The sequence below is a fragment of the Leuciscus leuciscus genome (genome assembly GCF_965113295.1).
Source record: "Leuciscus leuciscus genome assembly, chromosome: 22".
NCBI classification, from domain to species: domain Eukaryota; kingdom Metazoa; phylum Chordata; class Actinopteri; order Cypriniformes; family Leuciscidae; genus Leuciscus; species Leuciscus leuciscus.
In genome coordinates, this window is record NC_138746.1 from 14391295 (window position 1) to 14408268 (window position 16974).

Here is a 16974-nt window from a genome sequence, read left to right on the forward strand (position 1 = left end):
GTCAGGCCTCTCTGCCCCTGGTCCCCCTCAAAATATGTCATGAGCGCAGCTAGAAAGGTGTCTTATGATGTAATTGTGAGTTCACCAATGACAGGTGAAGCTCGAGAGCATATAGAAGACGTCACATATTCGCGTGGGAGTGGGGGTATGGCTTTGTTAAGTACGGGGCAAACGGTGACATTTCGAGCTGTTAACACCTTCTCTCTCTCTGTCACACTCCCCCACCCACGGGCTGTGTGGGGCTGTGACGCAGTTCGGCTTGACCAATATGAGCAGGTATTTCAGTGTGGCCAGATCAAGCTAGAGGGTTGTGATGGGGCATATTGTAAAATAGAAAAAGAATAAAACCCCTGGATAATGAAAGCATTTAATACAAGGCTTAGGATATTGATATCTATTATTACATAAATACATGTTAAGTAAATTACAATTTTTCTTTCATAGTATAGTTTTCATAATATTTAATTAAATTAATATTATTATTCATTGTCATTTATCCTTATTCATCATGTTTTGTTGATTATTTTCTTACACTAGAATACTTTTTAGTACACCATTGTTTTTTCTTATTAAACTAATGAACTATTATTAAGATTAAAGAGATTTAAAATATTTTACAAATATTTAATTTCATTAAATATTTTGCGTAATATTTAAGTAAACAAAAAAAATGCTTAATTTTGTCAGCTGTTAATGTACAAACAAACTGTTTTGTCGATCATTTTATAACGCAATGTAGATTACAACATCTATTTTTATTAAATCATTATATTATCTTAATAAACTTATTAAATTATTAAATTATATTGTAAAACGTTACGTTTTACAGTGTAATCCTTGAATACAATATATGCTGCTTTGGGAAAAATGGTCTGCCAAACTATTGCTCTCACAAAAGCACACAGCGCAACATATGTCAGGTGTGTAATGATATGTAGGAATCTGTACAATGTGTTTTTGTTATTTATTCAGAGTGAGTGTTCGAGTGTGTATGAGAGCAAGTGTGGAGATGTGGCATTAAGTGAAGAAAATACATTGAGTATGGATGGAATTTAAGAATTGAATGGTGGTAAGTTCAGTATCAAATTCAGCTCAGATCTGAGGCAGATAATTTGCAAGCACACCGTGTTAATGCAGTTCTCTCTGAAGGGTTATAGGGATTTTCCCTCTGCTGAAATCTGAGATTCACTCACTGCGCATGAGGTAAGCATTTCAGTCAAACACACAAGCAATATGTAATTAGACAGACCTTCAGGATAGTTACACATGCCTCTTTTTCTCCAAGCAAAATGTTTAATGAGTACCCTTGAATTTGAAGATGTATAAGGTAGGTTTTCTTGGTAGTGAATTCAAATGAACACGTTGCTTTGCTTGGTGTCCTTTATTAGACATTTAGATCAGAATAGTTTGAAAGAGGCATGTTTTTACTATGAGTCCATATTTTTGTATTTTTCAGGGGGAAATTGTATTATCAATCCTTTTCTCTATCTTTACAGAAAAGAAATCACTGTCACTCATCGGCGCCAGATAGCAAACTTTGGCACTGAAGCTTTCATTCAATCATCATTCATAAACATCCAGTACATTATTAGACTGTAATGTGATCTTTCCTTCAGAACTTCCTCATTCTCCTGGTGAGAGCAGCACACAAGAGAAGGCAGCTCTGTGAGGCGTGTCATCCATTTCCCATCACGCAATGATATGTGTGTTTGTGTGTGTGTGTGTGTGTGTGTGTGTGTGTGTTCGTGACGGAGGACGGGGGAGGAGCTTGACTGGAACTGAGAAGTTTGGCTCTGTTGTGTTTTGCCCTGGCTCTGTTCCAGGGCAGAAATGCTCTGACCGAACATGCATGATTCTAAGGTAGACTCACTAATGACAAATAACTTTGGAATCCCTTTTTACTCCAGCTCAGTGTTGAATGCAGGTAACGAGATAATGATATTGTTGTGCCAAAGGTTTATATGCTCTGGCCAGGAGCCAGAAATCTAACCCATGTTAAACACAAAAGCACTTTTAGCCATAAGTAGGAGTATATTAGGATTATACAGCAACTGCATCACTGTGGTCATTTCAACCCAACCTCTTGTTTTTGATCGATATGCTTTGCAAATATCAGTTGATGTTATTATGTTGGTGGTTATTATTTTCATCTTCTTCAGTTCCAGGAAGGTAGAACAAACAAACGTCACTTATTTAATTCACTGACATCTGCTCAAGTATTTCCCCTCAGATCTGTGCGATTATTACCTCATGATGGTAGCTATGACAACATCAGGTTTTTGATATGATCAAAGGAACTCTATTGAGACATTAACCTTTGCCCTCATAACATGCATAACAGAAAACATTTTCTAATGACAACTTACTTATTAAAATCCTACCAAAATGCTTTTGCTTTCCATGCATATGACTGAATTGTTTCTGTTTAGGAGCTGCATTGTGGTTTGCTACGGATAGACAGACAGGAAGCCGCAATTTTAAACGGTATTATCTTCCAGATAAGACTATAAGATGAGTCTGTCTTCAAGTGTGTCCTGTATTCACAGGTGTTGACGTCTCTATGGGGAAAGCAGCTCTTGTTCATACTGGCTATAAACCACACAATTTCAAGAAATGTTGTGAGCATTATTGGAATATAGAATGCGATTATTATAAACTCCATGTATTGACGTATACATTTTTACCTAAAATGAATGACTTTAGGCCTACGATTGTTCCTGTTTTTGTACAAGATTCAAAAGCATTTTTCTTTGAAGCTTAAGTTTATCTTGCACCAATTCATTTATTAAAGGGGTGGTTGATTGAATTAACTTTTTTTTTTATTATTACTTTAGTTAGTGTGTAATGATGCTGTTTGAGCATAAACAGCATCTGCAAAGTTATGACGCTCTAAGTTTAAAACAAAGGGAGATATTTTCTTTTACAGAAATCGATTTTTAAGGACTACAACAAACGGCTGGTGTGGGACTATAATGAGCTTCTTCATGGGTTAGTGACATCACTAACCCTAAAATTTACATAAAACCCACCCCCGGGAACGCGATTTATAGATTATCATGACAGAATATGCTAATCAATGACTAGAAGATAGTTAACTCCACATCATAAATTCTACATAAACTACATAAATTCATCAACTAACCATTCAGATGAACCATTTCATCAAGAAACCATTCAGAAAACCACATCTATATTCTACATTCTACGTTGTTACTTCTTCTTTAGTCTCTCCATTTTTGTCCAGCTCCGGTTTGAACATAAAAGGCTAAAAGTTTTTGAAATTTTCAGTGCATGTCTGTGTGAGGTAATTGAAGAAGCTAACACACAAGCTGTTGAAGCTTCGCCCTCTGTGCCAGGAACAGCACCTTATTTGCATGGACACACAAAAACGGCGACAATTTTAACAATTATCTGTGGGGTATTTTGAGCTAAAACTTCACATACACACTCTGGGGACATCAGAGACTTATTTTAAATCTTGTGAAAAGGTTTTAAATCTACATTCATTCCAAATTAAATCAAATTATAAAGCAGATGTTACTTTATTACCCTACTTGGGTTCCACCAAAATATTAAACAGCACTACTGTTTTCAACATTGATAAAAAAATGTTTCTTGAGCAGATAATTTGCATATTAGAATGGTTTCTGAAGGATCATGTAACACTGAAGACTGGAGTAATGATGCTGAAAATTCAACTTGCCATAACAGGAATAAATTACATTTTAAAGTACATTTAAAATAGAAAACAGTTATTTTAAATAGTAATTATATTTCTCATATGACTGATTTTACTCTGTTTTTGATCATAAGAAACTTCTTTCAGAAACAAATACGTTTGAATGGAAGTCAGGTGGTGGTCATTTTTTTTATTTTACCCCCGTTGCTCATTTCCAATTTATTACCAATTAAGTAATTTGTATTGTTTTACTGATGTTGTTCGGGTTATGGTTACAAATCATGCCCTGTATGCAATGCCAATATAGGCTACCTGTATGCAAAATATAAAAACCATCATTATTATTTTGTAATCCTACAGTACTGAAATGACATAAAAAGAGAAACAAAAAGTAAAAGAGCATATTTCCAAATTGTGGAAAAAAGTAAAAAATTCCCAAGTTTCAAAATCAATTGAGTAACTCATCAACATAATGTGTTTCTATTAGGGATGCACCGATGTGAACATTTTGGCTGATAACCAATTATTCATTTTATTTGAAAGCCGATAACTGATATATTGGCAGATAATATACTATATATAGCCCTGTTGGGAGTTGAAACCTCTTGAATGACACAATGACTGCTTTATTGGTTTTAATATTCTCATTGTTAGGAGCTTATGTCAGTTGCATCACCACTGCATGTCACAGAGCTCTTCATTTAGAAAGATTCAGAATTTAGATTGAGAAATACGAAAGCTGGACTGGACATATTCGTATCTAAAGGCCCCTCTAAGAAAACAAATATGTAGACCCAAATTAGAGAGTTTATTATTTTATTTACCTGAACTTTGGAATGTGAAACAGAAACATATGATGCAATCAAATGGCTAGTATGAATGAAAACAAACATGCGTCTGCTCCACTTAACAGTAATGTAGCCACAATTCAGCTCAGAATGTAGCAAATACATAAACAAAATCACATGTTCAGTAGTATAAACTTTAATTTTATAAAAATACAAAAATTCACCCACAGAAAATGTGATGTAAAAGCAAATTTCACAATTAGCACAAGTGTGTGATGAATAAAGTAAAAACATAACGAGACATTGGTAGTAGTTTTCTAAACCTATAATATCACTTTCGAGTTACCAATGAAAGACCTTGTTTTAACTATTTGAGAACCTTGGATAAGAAGCATGTTTAAAATGACATAGCCATTACCCAGGGAAAATTCCCTGTTAGTTCCCACGGTAAGGAACACAATTACCCTGCCATACTTAAGCGTTTGTGGACAAATGGTCCCAAACTTTTCCAATATGACCATCAGACTGTTATACATAAATGTTTAATCAAATCTCACTGCTTTACCAAATTGGCAGAAGCATCTTACAGTATTTCAAGGACAACGAACTCTTCTGATCTTCAGAAAAATACATTCAGTGAACATGAATCAGAGCCTTTGTTTAAAAAACAAAATCATAAACATGTCAAACACTTATGGAATTAAAATCTATTCTTGGTAGTACGGCCAGGCAAAAGATTCAAGATGGCTCTCCTGCCCCATGCTGCTGGAAGGATACGGTATCTGCGAGACCATCTGATTGGGCCCACTGGCCTCCATCTGTCTCATGGTCTCCGGAGTACTTCCATTGGGGTTGGGGCAGTTCAGGAGGGCGGTGAAGGACTGCCCACAGTCTGAAGACGAGGTGCACGCAGGCCCAAGCACAGCCATGTTGCTCTGCCCTTGAGTTTCCTGTTTCATGTGGTGGTTGACCATGAGGTTTTGAAATAACTCTTCATCTAACATATTGCTTGCATACGAGAACCCCGTTCCCAGTGCCCCACTGGTGCCTGTTGCTCCATTCTGTGTGCTTTGAGGCTGTTGGGGGACATAGTTAAACCAGGTATGGGCTCCTTCCAGTCCTTGTCTTTGAGATGGCTGCTGGGATTGCTGGACCTGCTGGTTTGGTTGGTCCTGTCGAGGCTGGCTGCTGGGTGGGCCATTGGGTTGAAGAATCTCCAGATCCAAAGAGGTCAGTAGAGGGAGGCTGTTTCCACTTTCCCCTGTGGTGGGCATAGTGGAACTTGGGTTGACCTGCTGTAGGCCCACCCCATTACTAGCTCCGTTGCTGTTGAGTTGACTGGGCCATGCTTGACTGAGCGTTCCTGTGGTTGGGTTTTCCGATAGAGGTGGCATCATGGAGCAGGACGAAGAGGCTTTGTTATAATAGGCTTGCTGATTTGGGCGCACCACCCCAGGGTTGGAAGGACGATAATAATTTAGTGGCTCTGTAAAAATAGAGTATGTTGTGTTAAATATTTATTAAAAAATGTTCATGTATTATTTAGTATGGACTACACTGAAAGTGACATGCATCTTACCGGTTTTGATTCTCTGATTCATTAGGTTGGCTGAAGGCACAGCTTTTGGTCTGTTCATGAAGCTCATGGCTCCTTGAGAGAAGCTAGAGAAGGATTTCATCTGGCTTTCAATTTTACGTTTCTTCTCTTGACAGCCATATGGATCTGAAAAAAAAATGATGCTAATTTTTTGTCTGCCAAATCGACCCAACAAAATCATGTGATGCAATCAACATGCAGAATTTTTTTTTATATCATGACCTATTTATGACAAGGCAAGGTTACTTCAGGTTGTAAAATGTCATGTGGGGCAACTGTCCAAACATTTGTGATATATTTTATAATTAATAATTTGATATTTGTTAAATAATAGATATTTCATTAAAAATATTTTTTACAACTTTTTTTAAAATAAGGAATACACTTAAATAATTTTTTACTACCCCAAGATTTAAACCTTTCTTGAAAATGGAGTAAAGTTTTTCAAAATGAAACCTACATAAATACAAGGAAGTTGGCACATGTGCTTTAAACCAGAATTTAAAAATACTTTATCAGATACTCTTATTTGTCATTGACAAATGACTTGTAACAACAAAGAAGACATGGGCCAAAATCATGAAACTGTAGGCTGATGTTTTTACCTTTGTCGTCGGGCAGGAATCTGAACTCCATGGGCTCACTGACCTCCTGGTCTGTGGGACGACGCAGCTGCATGCGCACTGTGACCGGGGATGTGATGGTGGTGTCACAGTAGGCGGGTGTCTTGAACACTATGGCCACTTGCCTGTGTACGTCTGCCTGAGAGAAAGCGCCTTTGGCCTCCCAGGTCTGAGTGAAGAACCTCACCTCAATGTCATCTAGAATAAGGTGATGTTATGGTGTGAGAAATGGGTTAAACGAAAGAATGGCATAAAATAACTGGCAATGGAAATGGAAAGATGATTTTCAATAAAATAAATAAAAGGATGATGAAGAGAAAAGGACATATGAGACTGTTTGAATTAATGACTTAATAAATACCTAAATTAATTTCAGATCTCCACTTAAGCTTTTCATTTTCTTTAATAAAGGTGCTGTAAGCCATTTTAAAAGGGAATAGCATGCATAAAATGTAAATATCAACATATCTCACTATCTCTGTAACAGACTGTTTTGGTTTGCTGACATATCTTTAGGGGTGAAGTTTTGGAGAGGACGTGTGTTAGCTGAAATTGCTTAAAGCACCTTGAAGTGTTCTAAAGATTTAAAACGGTCCTGTACCTTTCTGCACTTTATCGCAGAGGAGGAAAATCTCATCGCCACCCTTCACACTGCCACTGTTCTTGTTGACCCGGCAGATTCGCAGTTCGGCCGTGTTCGGGGCCCCTGAAAAAAAGAACGAGGCACTGAGAATGAAGATTCGAAAACCACGTTTAACAATCTTGAAACACAGACATGCACTGCAATTAGCAATAGGAAACTATCTCTCATATGTTTTGACTTTATCTTAGTATCTTCAGGCACAGCCACACTTGCAAACATGTGCAGAGGCTAAAAAAAGCAGTCAAACCTGTCATGATTTAGACAGTGAGGGCGAGGTTGTTTATTACTTCCTCTTTTCTGTGGCTGAATTCATATTTATGGTTAGATTTAACAGCTAACCTTATTAACACTGGCTGCAAATATATCAAATATTTCAGGTCAAACGTACCTAAAAAATGCTTTTTCGAAACATCTACATGTTTTCTAGCACGCTTTTCAAAAAATAAGTCTACTTGACTGCATTGTCATGAGAACAACATGAGCGACTTGAGAATCAGCCTTTACAAGCAGATGAAAGAGTTTTAACCCATTAACCAAGCCACTCTGACTTATTTAGAATTGCACAACCGCACAAAACACTCTGCAAGCACTGCTGTTTTGCTCGCCCTGTACACAACCATCACGTGAGGAAGTGTTGAAATGGACCGTGCTCACTTCCTGCAGTGAGGGATGTGGCCACTGACAGCTCTCTGTCACCTGAGCAATGCATTGCCACAGCTATATCTTCATGCTCTGTGTGACAGTAGTAACTTGCATCACGTCAAACAGTAAATAAGTCAAAACTGACACAAAACTATTCCGCCAAACCACTTTCTTTTAAATCTAAAATATAGCTAATATAGCAGATACTGAAAACCAATACCCATATTAAATGCAATGGTTTTGTCTTTTCTCTGTACAAAATGTAATTATTAATATCCAAAGCTTCAAAATAGACCCATTTGTTTTTAAATTATAATGAATTTAGATTAATTATAGAACATGATATAGAACAATAATTTAACAACTTCCATAATTTAAACTTATATAAAACTCCACAAAAACCTTTTAGCTTATAATAAATGTCACATTTAGCTTCGAGTGGAGTGAAATTTTAATTACAAAAAAATATTATCATTATTGTATAACTGTAAAAAAAAATCTTTTTATTTATTTATTTAAATCAACAAACTAAAAACTAAATATATACATAAAATATTAAAATGAAATAGCTTTTCTCATACACCTTTGCTAACAAAGTAGTTTTTTGCCACATCGTTAAAAAAATTTTTTTGTAAATAAATAATAAAATATTATATAAAATAATATATATAATAAGCTAAATACATATGAAGATCATCAGAAAATAAAAACCTCCTTCTTCTCAATCCAACATTGTTATTGAAATCAACATCAATATTTCAAGATCAACTTCCTCATCCCTAGTGAAGTGTAATTCTATGTGTTTAGTGGAAATGGCATCAAACACAACCCAGGTCTTCCACTGAACAAAAACAGGTTTCCCCGCCCCAAATTCACATCACTGGCTGAGTCAAAGTTATGTTGTCAAACAAACAGTTTCCAAGTTTGTTGCCATGCAGAAATAACACACTTCACATTTAATGCTGTGTGCTTCTTATATGTTAACTCACTGTTGTCATAGATGGGGTTGGAGACGATGGGAGGCAGCATGGTGTTGTACATCCCGGTCTCATCTTGCAGGTAAATTTGGAAGCATAGACGCACCACGTTCAGATCATACTCCTCAGTCTGTAGCAGCTGTTCCCGGGAAACTGTGGACACAAAACCAACTTTCAACAATTGCAGAGTGTGCAAAACAAACATATCAAACACATTAATCATAGGTGTAATTTGTGTCAAAACTGAACAGGAGATATTCAGAGAGTCATGTGAATGAGGTAAAGGAGGGGAAGAGGGAGAAGAAAACGGCACGAGAATGAAAACCAGGTCAGTTAGTTTGAAACTAGCTGACACACTTGTGATGTTTTTAGAATTTTCTTTTTCCATGATAATAAAGCATGCTTACCATAGTCCTCATTACCAAAAACTTTAATGCGACAAAATAAATATTGGTTTATTTACATTTATTTATATAATTATTATGGTGTTTTTTTTGCATTGTCATCAGTTAGAAGATTTAAATAAACTAAATAATATATTACAGTGTGTTATCATTTTTACAGTATTTTGTAGTAATTTGTGCAAAATACATCCAAATTTATAATAATCCATGCACCAGGAGAGACAAAACACAGATTTTGATAAATAAGCATGATATATTATTTGAACATAGTAAAGTTGATTTATTTATGTTGCTTTTTTGCATCTCGCTCTTGCGAGAGCCTCTATATTTAGTTGTTCACTTCGGACCACCCGCGAAGCTTCTTAATATAAAGTGTAAACGGAAAAGCAAGCGGCATGTAGTGCTCTTCAGCAGCATCACCACCAGAAATGCCACTGACACATCACCCTATAAGCACACAACCACCCACACAAGTGCATGTGTAGACATTTCTCTGTGTGCATCTCCACCCACTCTTCACTCTCAGGAGTCTGTCTCTTTTCACCCCGCGGCTATCCCGCCCACAGCCGTGACGAGCTTCTGAGGTCACAGCAGGTGGAAACATCGCAGCGGGTTAGAAAAGGCTCGAGCGACAGAGTATCGGTGACGACTCTGTAGTGAGGGGGACGACCCCCTGACGTGAAGAGACACCTCCATCCACACCACAGGCCCAGAAGTGGGAAAGAAAGATGGAGATGGAAGCCTAGCAAGTGAGGAGCACAGCAGCCAGATGTAAAACAGACCAGATGTGTAGCGAAGGAACAGAGATAAAGTGGGAGGAGATGAGTGGGTGCGGAAGATAGCGAGAGGTGGAGTGTGAGAAAGGCAACTGCGAGCAGTGGTTTGGTCATGTTTATTTGCGTATATGTGCGCCTCTGGTTCTGCGTTCAGTGGAGTCAGAGAGCAAGAGGAACGAGTGGACAGCAGTTGCAGGTGGGGGATGAATTAGGTTTGCGTGGGCTGGTGGAAGGTGAAGCAGAGGGTGAGAGCTGGAGAAAGAGAAATGGGGGCAGGGAGGTGAAGATTCTCCGTTCTGTGGGTATACCACCATTCTCAAGCCTGACACTCATCTCTCACAACCTGTGCCCACCGTCTGTGACATCATGGCAAAATCAGCTATAGGCAAACTCACTTTTTTTTTTCTCACAACATGACACAAATGCTTACTAATTTAACTAATTGTGAATTAGTGTGATCTTTGTATTCTAGTCACATATTACCAACCAAGTAAGGGAATTGTAAAGCAAACGTCAAAATGTTTAAACGCACGTATAAATGAACGCTCAGACCGAACGACAGAATAAATAAAGTTTTTCACGTGAACATGTAGCGCTTTGGATTCAATGGCAAATATTTTGGGATGTTACAGTTTGGACCAACATTGGCATATTATTATTGTATTATATTATATTATTTAACATTATATTATATTGTCTGAATAAAAATGGTAAAGTATAAATGGAAGGAGAAATATTTATATCATATATAATAATATTTTCTTGATTTTTAGTACATTTGAAAATATCATATAAGTCATTAAAGCCTATAAGGAAATATTATATTTTAAAGAATGATTTCAAGTCCAATGTGAATAAATTATTTCTTGTTACATTTTCAAAGTTGTAAACAAAACAGATTATTGGAGTATGTTTTACAAGAAAATACTATTTCAGTCTTTCTACTTCAAAATTTCACAGTTAAATTCAATGTGTTACTTGCAGTTTCTTTGTGATTGTTTGTGAAATTTACTGTGAAAACTGTTTCAAATTAAACCATTCACCAAATGATTTTTCAGTGTATGAGTATTAAGCAGAAAATGAAACAATAACACCATTAATCTCAATTACTGGTATGACAATTCATCATCAGCTACACTTTCATGTTTGTGACAGCCCCAATCGCAAAATGAATACCTCGCCGCAAAAACAGCCTATTACCTACTCAATAGAAATGAATGACAATATATACTGTATATGCATGCGTCATCATTGAAATCATTGTGGGATAACGTCAGTGCAAATGAGGTCATTACTATAGCAGGTCATCCCTTCAACACATGACCAAACTTCAAGAGTAATATCAAAACTAATCTCACTTCGACTGCCACCATGACTAATCAACATAATTTCAGAGAAATGTTAGTGTTATGCAGCCAAAGAAGGAGATCTTTATTTGGTTATCACAGCAGAAGTGAGAGCAGTGCCTCAAACAGCCCGTCACCACAGAGAGCATGCATGCGGAAGCAAACACAGATCCGAAGTCACAATCTGATATTCCCTACGTGACGACCTGTTGCAAACACTTTCAGAATTTCTCAAATATTGTTCGGGTAGACAGTGGAATTAAACTACATATTGATTCTATACCAACTGCTTAAATAACGCGACATGATTGTTGAGTCAATTTCTATATAAAAGAATATCATCATAACCGCAATTCAAAGTACAATCAAATCAACCAAGTCAAGTGAACACTGAAGCATTTCCAACAGCAACTCTTTAGGTCAACTACTATGTACTTCCATTGGTTTAAGGGGGCTCTGAATCCTTGAAGGGGATCTTTTATAGATACTAAACACTTTTAATTCAAATGTTTCAGTGACCACAAAAGCTACAATACAATGCTGATGGTGCCAAAGAAAATTACATAGAGAAGTTGCTTTAAATATGTCGACCCTGTCATAATTTCCTCCCACACAATAGTTTGCATGGAATTCCTGAAGTATTTGGCTGTTTGCATACTCGAGGCAGAGTAATCCAAAGTTGTCTGTTACACAAAAACGTATAGTTTACAGTTCCTCTTGACATTCCTCCCTATCTGAATAAGTTCCCCCTGATCATGTGCCGCTTAATACCGCAGCCAGTTTTGCAACATCTTCACTAAATAAAGAGAAGTGATTCTTTTTCTACTCTACCTGCATTGTCAGATGCTAGTCTGTGTCATACAGCATTGAAGGAAGGAAAGAGAGAAATGTGTGAGCATTTGTGTTTTTAACACCGTGATGTTGTTGACCATCACTGTTCGTCTCATAACGAGAGTAAAAGCCAAAGAAACAGGGTCAGTAATAATGATAAGACTTTTTAACATAAAAAGGGTGATTAGAAGGCCCAGATGGAATCTGCATTTTTTTATGAATTTCCCCCAATTCAGGGAAAATTTGCGGAATTTTCTGCATATGCAGACTCTATTTGGGCCTGGAGAGAAAACATGGTGTTGGATCTCACCATTGAAGGGGTTGATTCCTCGTGCAAACCTCTGCATTATGGCATCTCTCACTTCTCTTCTCCGCACACACTGGATGCCCAGGTTCTGGAAACTAGGAAAAAACAATAAACAATCTGTTAAACTGTGTAGTCTGCTTTTGAGCACCCAGATTTGTTTAGTTAAATGTATTGTCCATCTTGAACTCTGATCCCAAAGACTAAAGCTTACAGGAAGAGTGAGGTTAGAACTAACCATACTGACATACTATTTAAAATTGAGGGCAGACTGGAGCTCTAAGGCTCTCATTTTCATACTGGGGGAATCCCCTGCATGGCTCCCTACTCTGAAACAACATGCTTCTTTAAAAAAAAAAAAAAAAAGAAGAAGAATGGACAGCCCTTCGGAAGAGAACTGTGGTAGTGTGTGGGCTGGAGTAATACGGAAAGCACATTGGAATGGCTTTGATGTGGGACACAGAGATGTTTCATTTCATTAAGAGGAAAATAGTAACAGGACCAAATGAGATTAGAGCAAAGCATGCAGATAATATTAAATCTAGAGCTGTCAAATCGATTAATCGCGATTAATTGCATCTAACATAAAAGTTTGTCTTTATATAATATATGTGTGTGTGTCTGTATGTGTGTATGTCTGTGTGTATATTCATATACACACATACATATATTTCTGTATATACATTATGCATACATATATGTGGGTATAAACACAAACTTTTATGTTAGATGCGATTAATTACGATTAATCGATTTGACAGCACTAAATCAAAATGTTTTTAACCTTCTTTTTTTAAGTGACATCAAAATTATTTAGGAATTTTAACATGAAAAGTATCAACTTACGCGATGACCCTACGTTCAGGTCCAAACTCTGCCTCGTAGTAACCATCCTTACAGTCCTTACCCACTAGGTCATGGGGATGGGGTTTGTACGGTTCGCTTTTGGTTACCAACGTAACACGTACTTTTCCTTTCCCGCTAACATTTAGTATCTAATAGAAAATGAAAGGAAGAGAGACACAATTTATAAAATCTCTTAGTAAGTAATTAAATTAAATTATACAGTGAACTTTTTCTTCAGTGGTGTAAGCTTTTAAAAAACAGGTACCTGAATGCTTGGGTAGGTTCTGTTATTGTCAGAGCTTCTTTCTCCCGGTATGCTGCCCGCTGATCGACCCTCACATTTGTACCTGAAGCGCATGCCTCTCTGTTTTGGCTGCTCGAAGATCTGAGCACAGGGCTCTCCCACTGCACAGAAACCAGCAAAATGACATCAGTCAGTCTCAGAGATCTGAATATCATTCATTTAAATATTCAAAAGTGATTTTACAAACTAAAAGCATGTTACAATTTTTAATTAGTTCTGTGGCACCGGTGGAGATGTGTCAGGCAGAAATATCTACTGCTTATTAAAATGGCAACATTGAAGATGCATAAGAACATGACATGGGCTCAAAACACCTGCAGAAACAACATCTTGTGTCTTTCACAGAACCTGACCATAATCTGACCACAAACTTCGCAACCTGCTGGTAAATAATTTCCCGCTCTCTGCACCTGTCAGCACAGACCCTTTACGAGCTCATCCAGGTGCCATTATGCCAATAAGCATATATACTAATCATAACTTCGTCAGACACCTGCACACACAGCTGGATTTGACATGCAATATAGCTTTGGTTGTTTTTAACACACTTGCTTCTGACACCGACACAAATAGGTCAGATCTATTCGCATAGGCATTCTTACACTGTATACAATGTAATATAACAATATAATAAAATAAGCTCGGGAAGATATCAAATCTATGGTTATTGTGGATGAAATGGATCCAATGATATAGTGTAGTGAGCAGATGTCACTCACTACTGCCTGCTCATGAGATTTGTCACATACAGGAAGTCGTATCTTTATCACAAAAGAGGAAGTAATGTAAGGAAATCTGAACATTACATCGGTTTTACAAAGGGAAACTGGGTGACGTTTGAATATATTTGATCAGTGATTAGTCAGAGTTTATGGTCCACCCTAAACTTAAATCTAAACATGTTACTAGTAACGACAGAATGTGTTTCACACTTGGCACAGATGTTGATAATGTAGGCTACTTACTTAGATTGGGATCCCTGTGCATTGAGAGGGTATGCACTATAAAAGAAAGCATGGATAGAAGAACATAAATCAATATAGAAAATCAGCTAAACATATATTCCAATGCATTTTACATTGAATAAGAATTAACAACTGTTCAAATGAGAATAAGAGCTGAAACTGCTTTTAAAAGTTCCCCATTTTTTTATTTCCTGGTGTTACTTTGTCCCTCATATATTCATGTACTGATAACTCATTTGATTTGTTTAGTTTACATGAGATTTATATAAAGTTTAAAAGACTTAACTTTAGAATTTAGTTTTCAGGTAATGAGAATTTTCTTTCGCAAGAGCTTTATGTGATTGTACACTTGCAAAAATAAAACTCTGCTTTTCATTCCCTATAATATATAAAACTACAAACCTGTATGTTTTCTTAAATATAATTTTGATTAAAAAAAAACATGGAACATGTTACCTTGTAAAGATTACAAATTACATTGTGAAGATTTAACAACTCAAGACAACAGAAGAACATTGTGAAGATTTACCAACTCAAGACAACAGAAGAAAACAGTCATTTTTATTGAGACGGATTCTATATAATAAAATTACGAGTTAGCAGATTAAGTATCTTTAATTTACCTGAACAACTCGACTGTTCCGATTTGACTATCACACAGATATAGATTGGTAGCATAATTTAATTAAACCGCAAAGAGCAAGAAAGGGGAAATAAAAAAGACAGTTACTTGATTAACTTAATGGTACTCACCATCCATATTATGCGAACACCCTTGACTTCGGTTGTCTTACGTCCGAGCTCTAAAGTGTTGAACAGATATACAGTAACACTTCAACACAGAAGAGTACTGACTGGGAATTCCCCACTATATACAATACACCCGCCCACAGAGCAAACACGCCCCTCTATGGCAAGCCGGTTTAACATTTGTATAGTTTGTAACTTATTAGTAATCATTTACAACACAATAATGATTTTATATTTTCAATTCCATTGATAACTATTTATTAGATGCTAGTACGTATTCCTTTGCTATTACTCACTATTTCAAAAGTGACAACTATTTATTCCATTGTTAGTAACAAATTTCACATTTTGCCTTTATATTTATGTATTCTGTATTTTATATCTTCTGCTGATAGGCCATTAATTGCTTAATAGTTTTACTAATAACTATTTATTATTTATTAATCTTTAATTATACATTTATGTATAGAGTAGGCCTAATATTAATTAACAGCATGTTCTTACTAGGGTTAGTTGCATATAATTATGCACAATTGCAACGAATAAAATGAAAAAACAAACACACCGCCCGCACTCGTTTGTTGACGGTTGCTGTAGACCATTTAAAAATGTTAAATAGCTAACCAAATAACATGTTTAGCTTACAACTGCACCTGTCTCTGACTCTCTGCAATTTTTATTGTTATTTTCAAATATTAGCCTATTGGCACAAACTCTCATTAGGCCTATAAAGTGAATTAACGTTCTTTTATTTTGCTCTGGAACCTGACTAAATGGAAAAATATTCTTGCTAATGAGCCGAAATTAAAAAGTGGGAAATCTTCCCAGGGCACATCGCATACTCTCTTGTACTTATTTTGAATAAGCAATTACTTTGCAACTGCTAAAAAAGTATGTTCTATAGTATATAAATGTGTGTAGTTTGAATGTAATCTGGAAGTACAATATTCGCCATGTTGTCACCTACAAGTGTCAAGTTGTGTTGCTTCACTGCCATTCCCAAATCGTTGGCCTCGTGGGATAGAAAAGTGTCCATTATGTGTGCACTTCAGTATCTTGCTGGAAGTAGGTCATCCAGGTCATTTTTACTCTTTTATGAGTACAGTGAACTCGGACATATACTTTAGTCAAAAACTGTATTTTGCCTATAGTAGGGAAGTATGCGATTTCGGATGCAGCCCTTGTCTGTAGTCCTGCCCTAACTTCCGTAATGTAGCTGCGTCACCCTACATTTGCATAATGCTGCCTGTTTGCTAATTTGGCTGGCCCTCAAACAAAAGTAGTTGTAAGGCCATGAAAGTTTATCACTATATTGAGGAACTATTTTTTTCACTGCGAGGGCAAAACATATTTACATGGACTTCTAAAGACTAGACCAGACTATTGGGATAGCGACTAAAGAATGAATAGTGACTAATTGAATAGATAATTACTATTGGATTACATATTAAATAGAAAAGTATTAGCAACTAAAAATAGATAGGGTACAATGGGGCTAA

At 36.5% G+C, this 16974-nt stretch overlaps 1 protein-coding gene and 1 long non-coding RNA gene across 2 annotated transcripts; one reads left to right on the plus strand and one right to left on the minus strand.

The window, feature by feature from the left end:
• Nucleotides 1-880: 880 nt before the first annotated feature.
• LOC309487276 lies at nucleotides 881-4640 on the plus strand. Its single transcript, XR_014201809.1, has 2 exons — nucleotides 881-1069; nucleotides 1150-4640. It is a non-coding gene; the product is annotated as an uncharacterized lncRNA (long non-coding RNA).
• rel (v-rel avian reticuloendotheliosis viral oncogene homolog) lies at nucleotides 4479-15599 on the minus strand. The gene is made up of 10 exons (XM_082154824.1): nucleotides 15479-15599; nucleotides 14726-14761; nucleotides 13722-13861; nucleotides 13457-13605; nucleotides 12617-12708; nucleotides 8962-9102; nucleotides 7289-7393; nucleotides 6670-6885; nucleotides 6047-6190; nucleotides 4479-5953 (listed from the first exon to the last, which is right to left on the minus strand). The coding sequence occupies exons 1-10, from the start codon at nucleotides 15483-15485 to the stop codon at nucleotides 5175-5177; spliced, it is 1809 nt and encodes a 602-aa protein (XP_082010950.1). The 5' UTR covers nucleotides 15486-15599; the 3' UTR covers nucleotides 4479-5174.
• Nucleotides 15600-16974: the final 1375 nt, after the last annotated feature.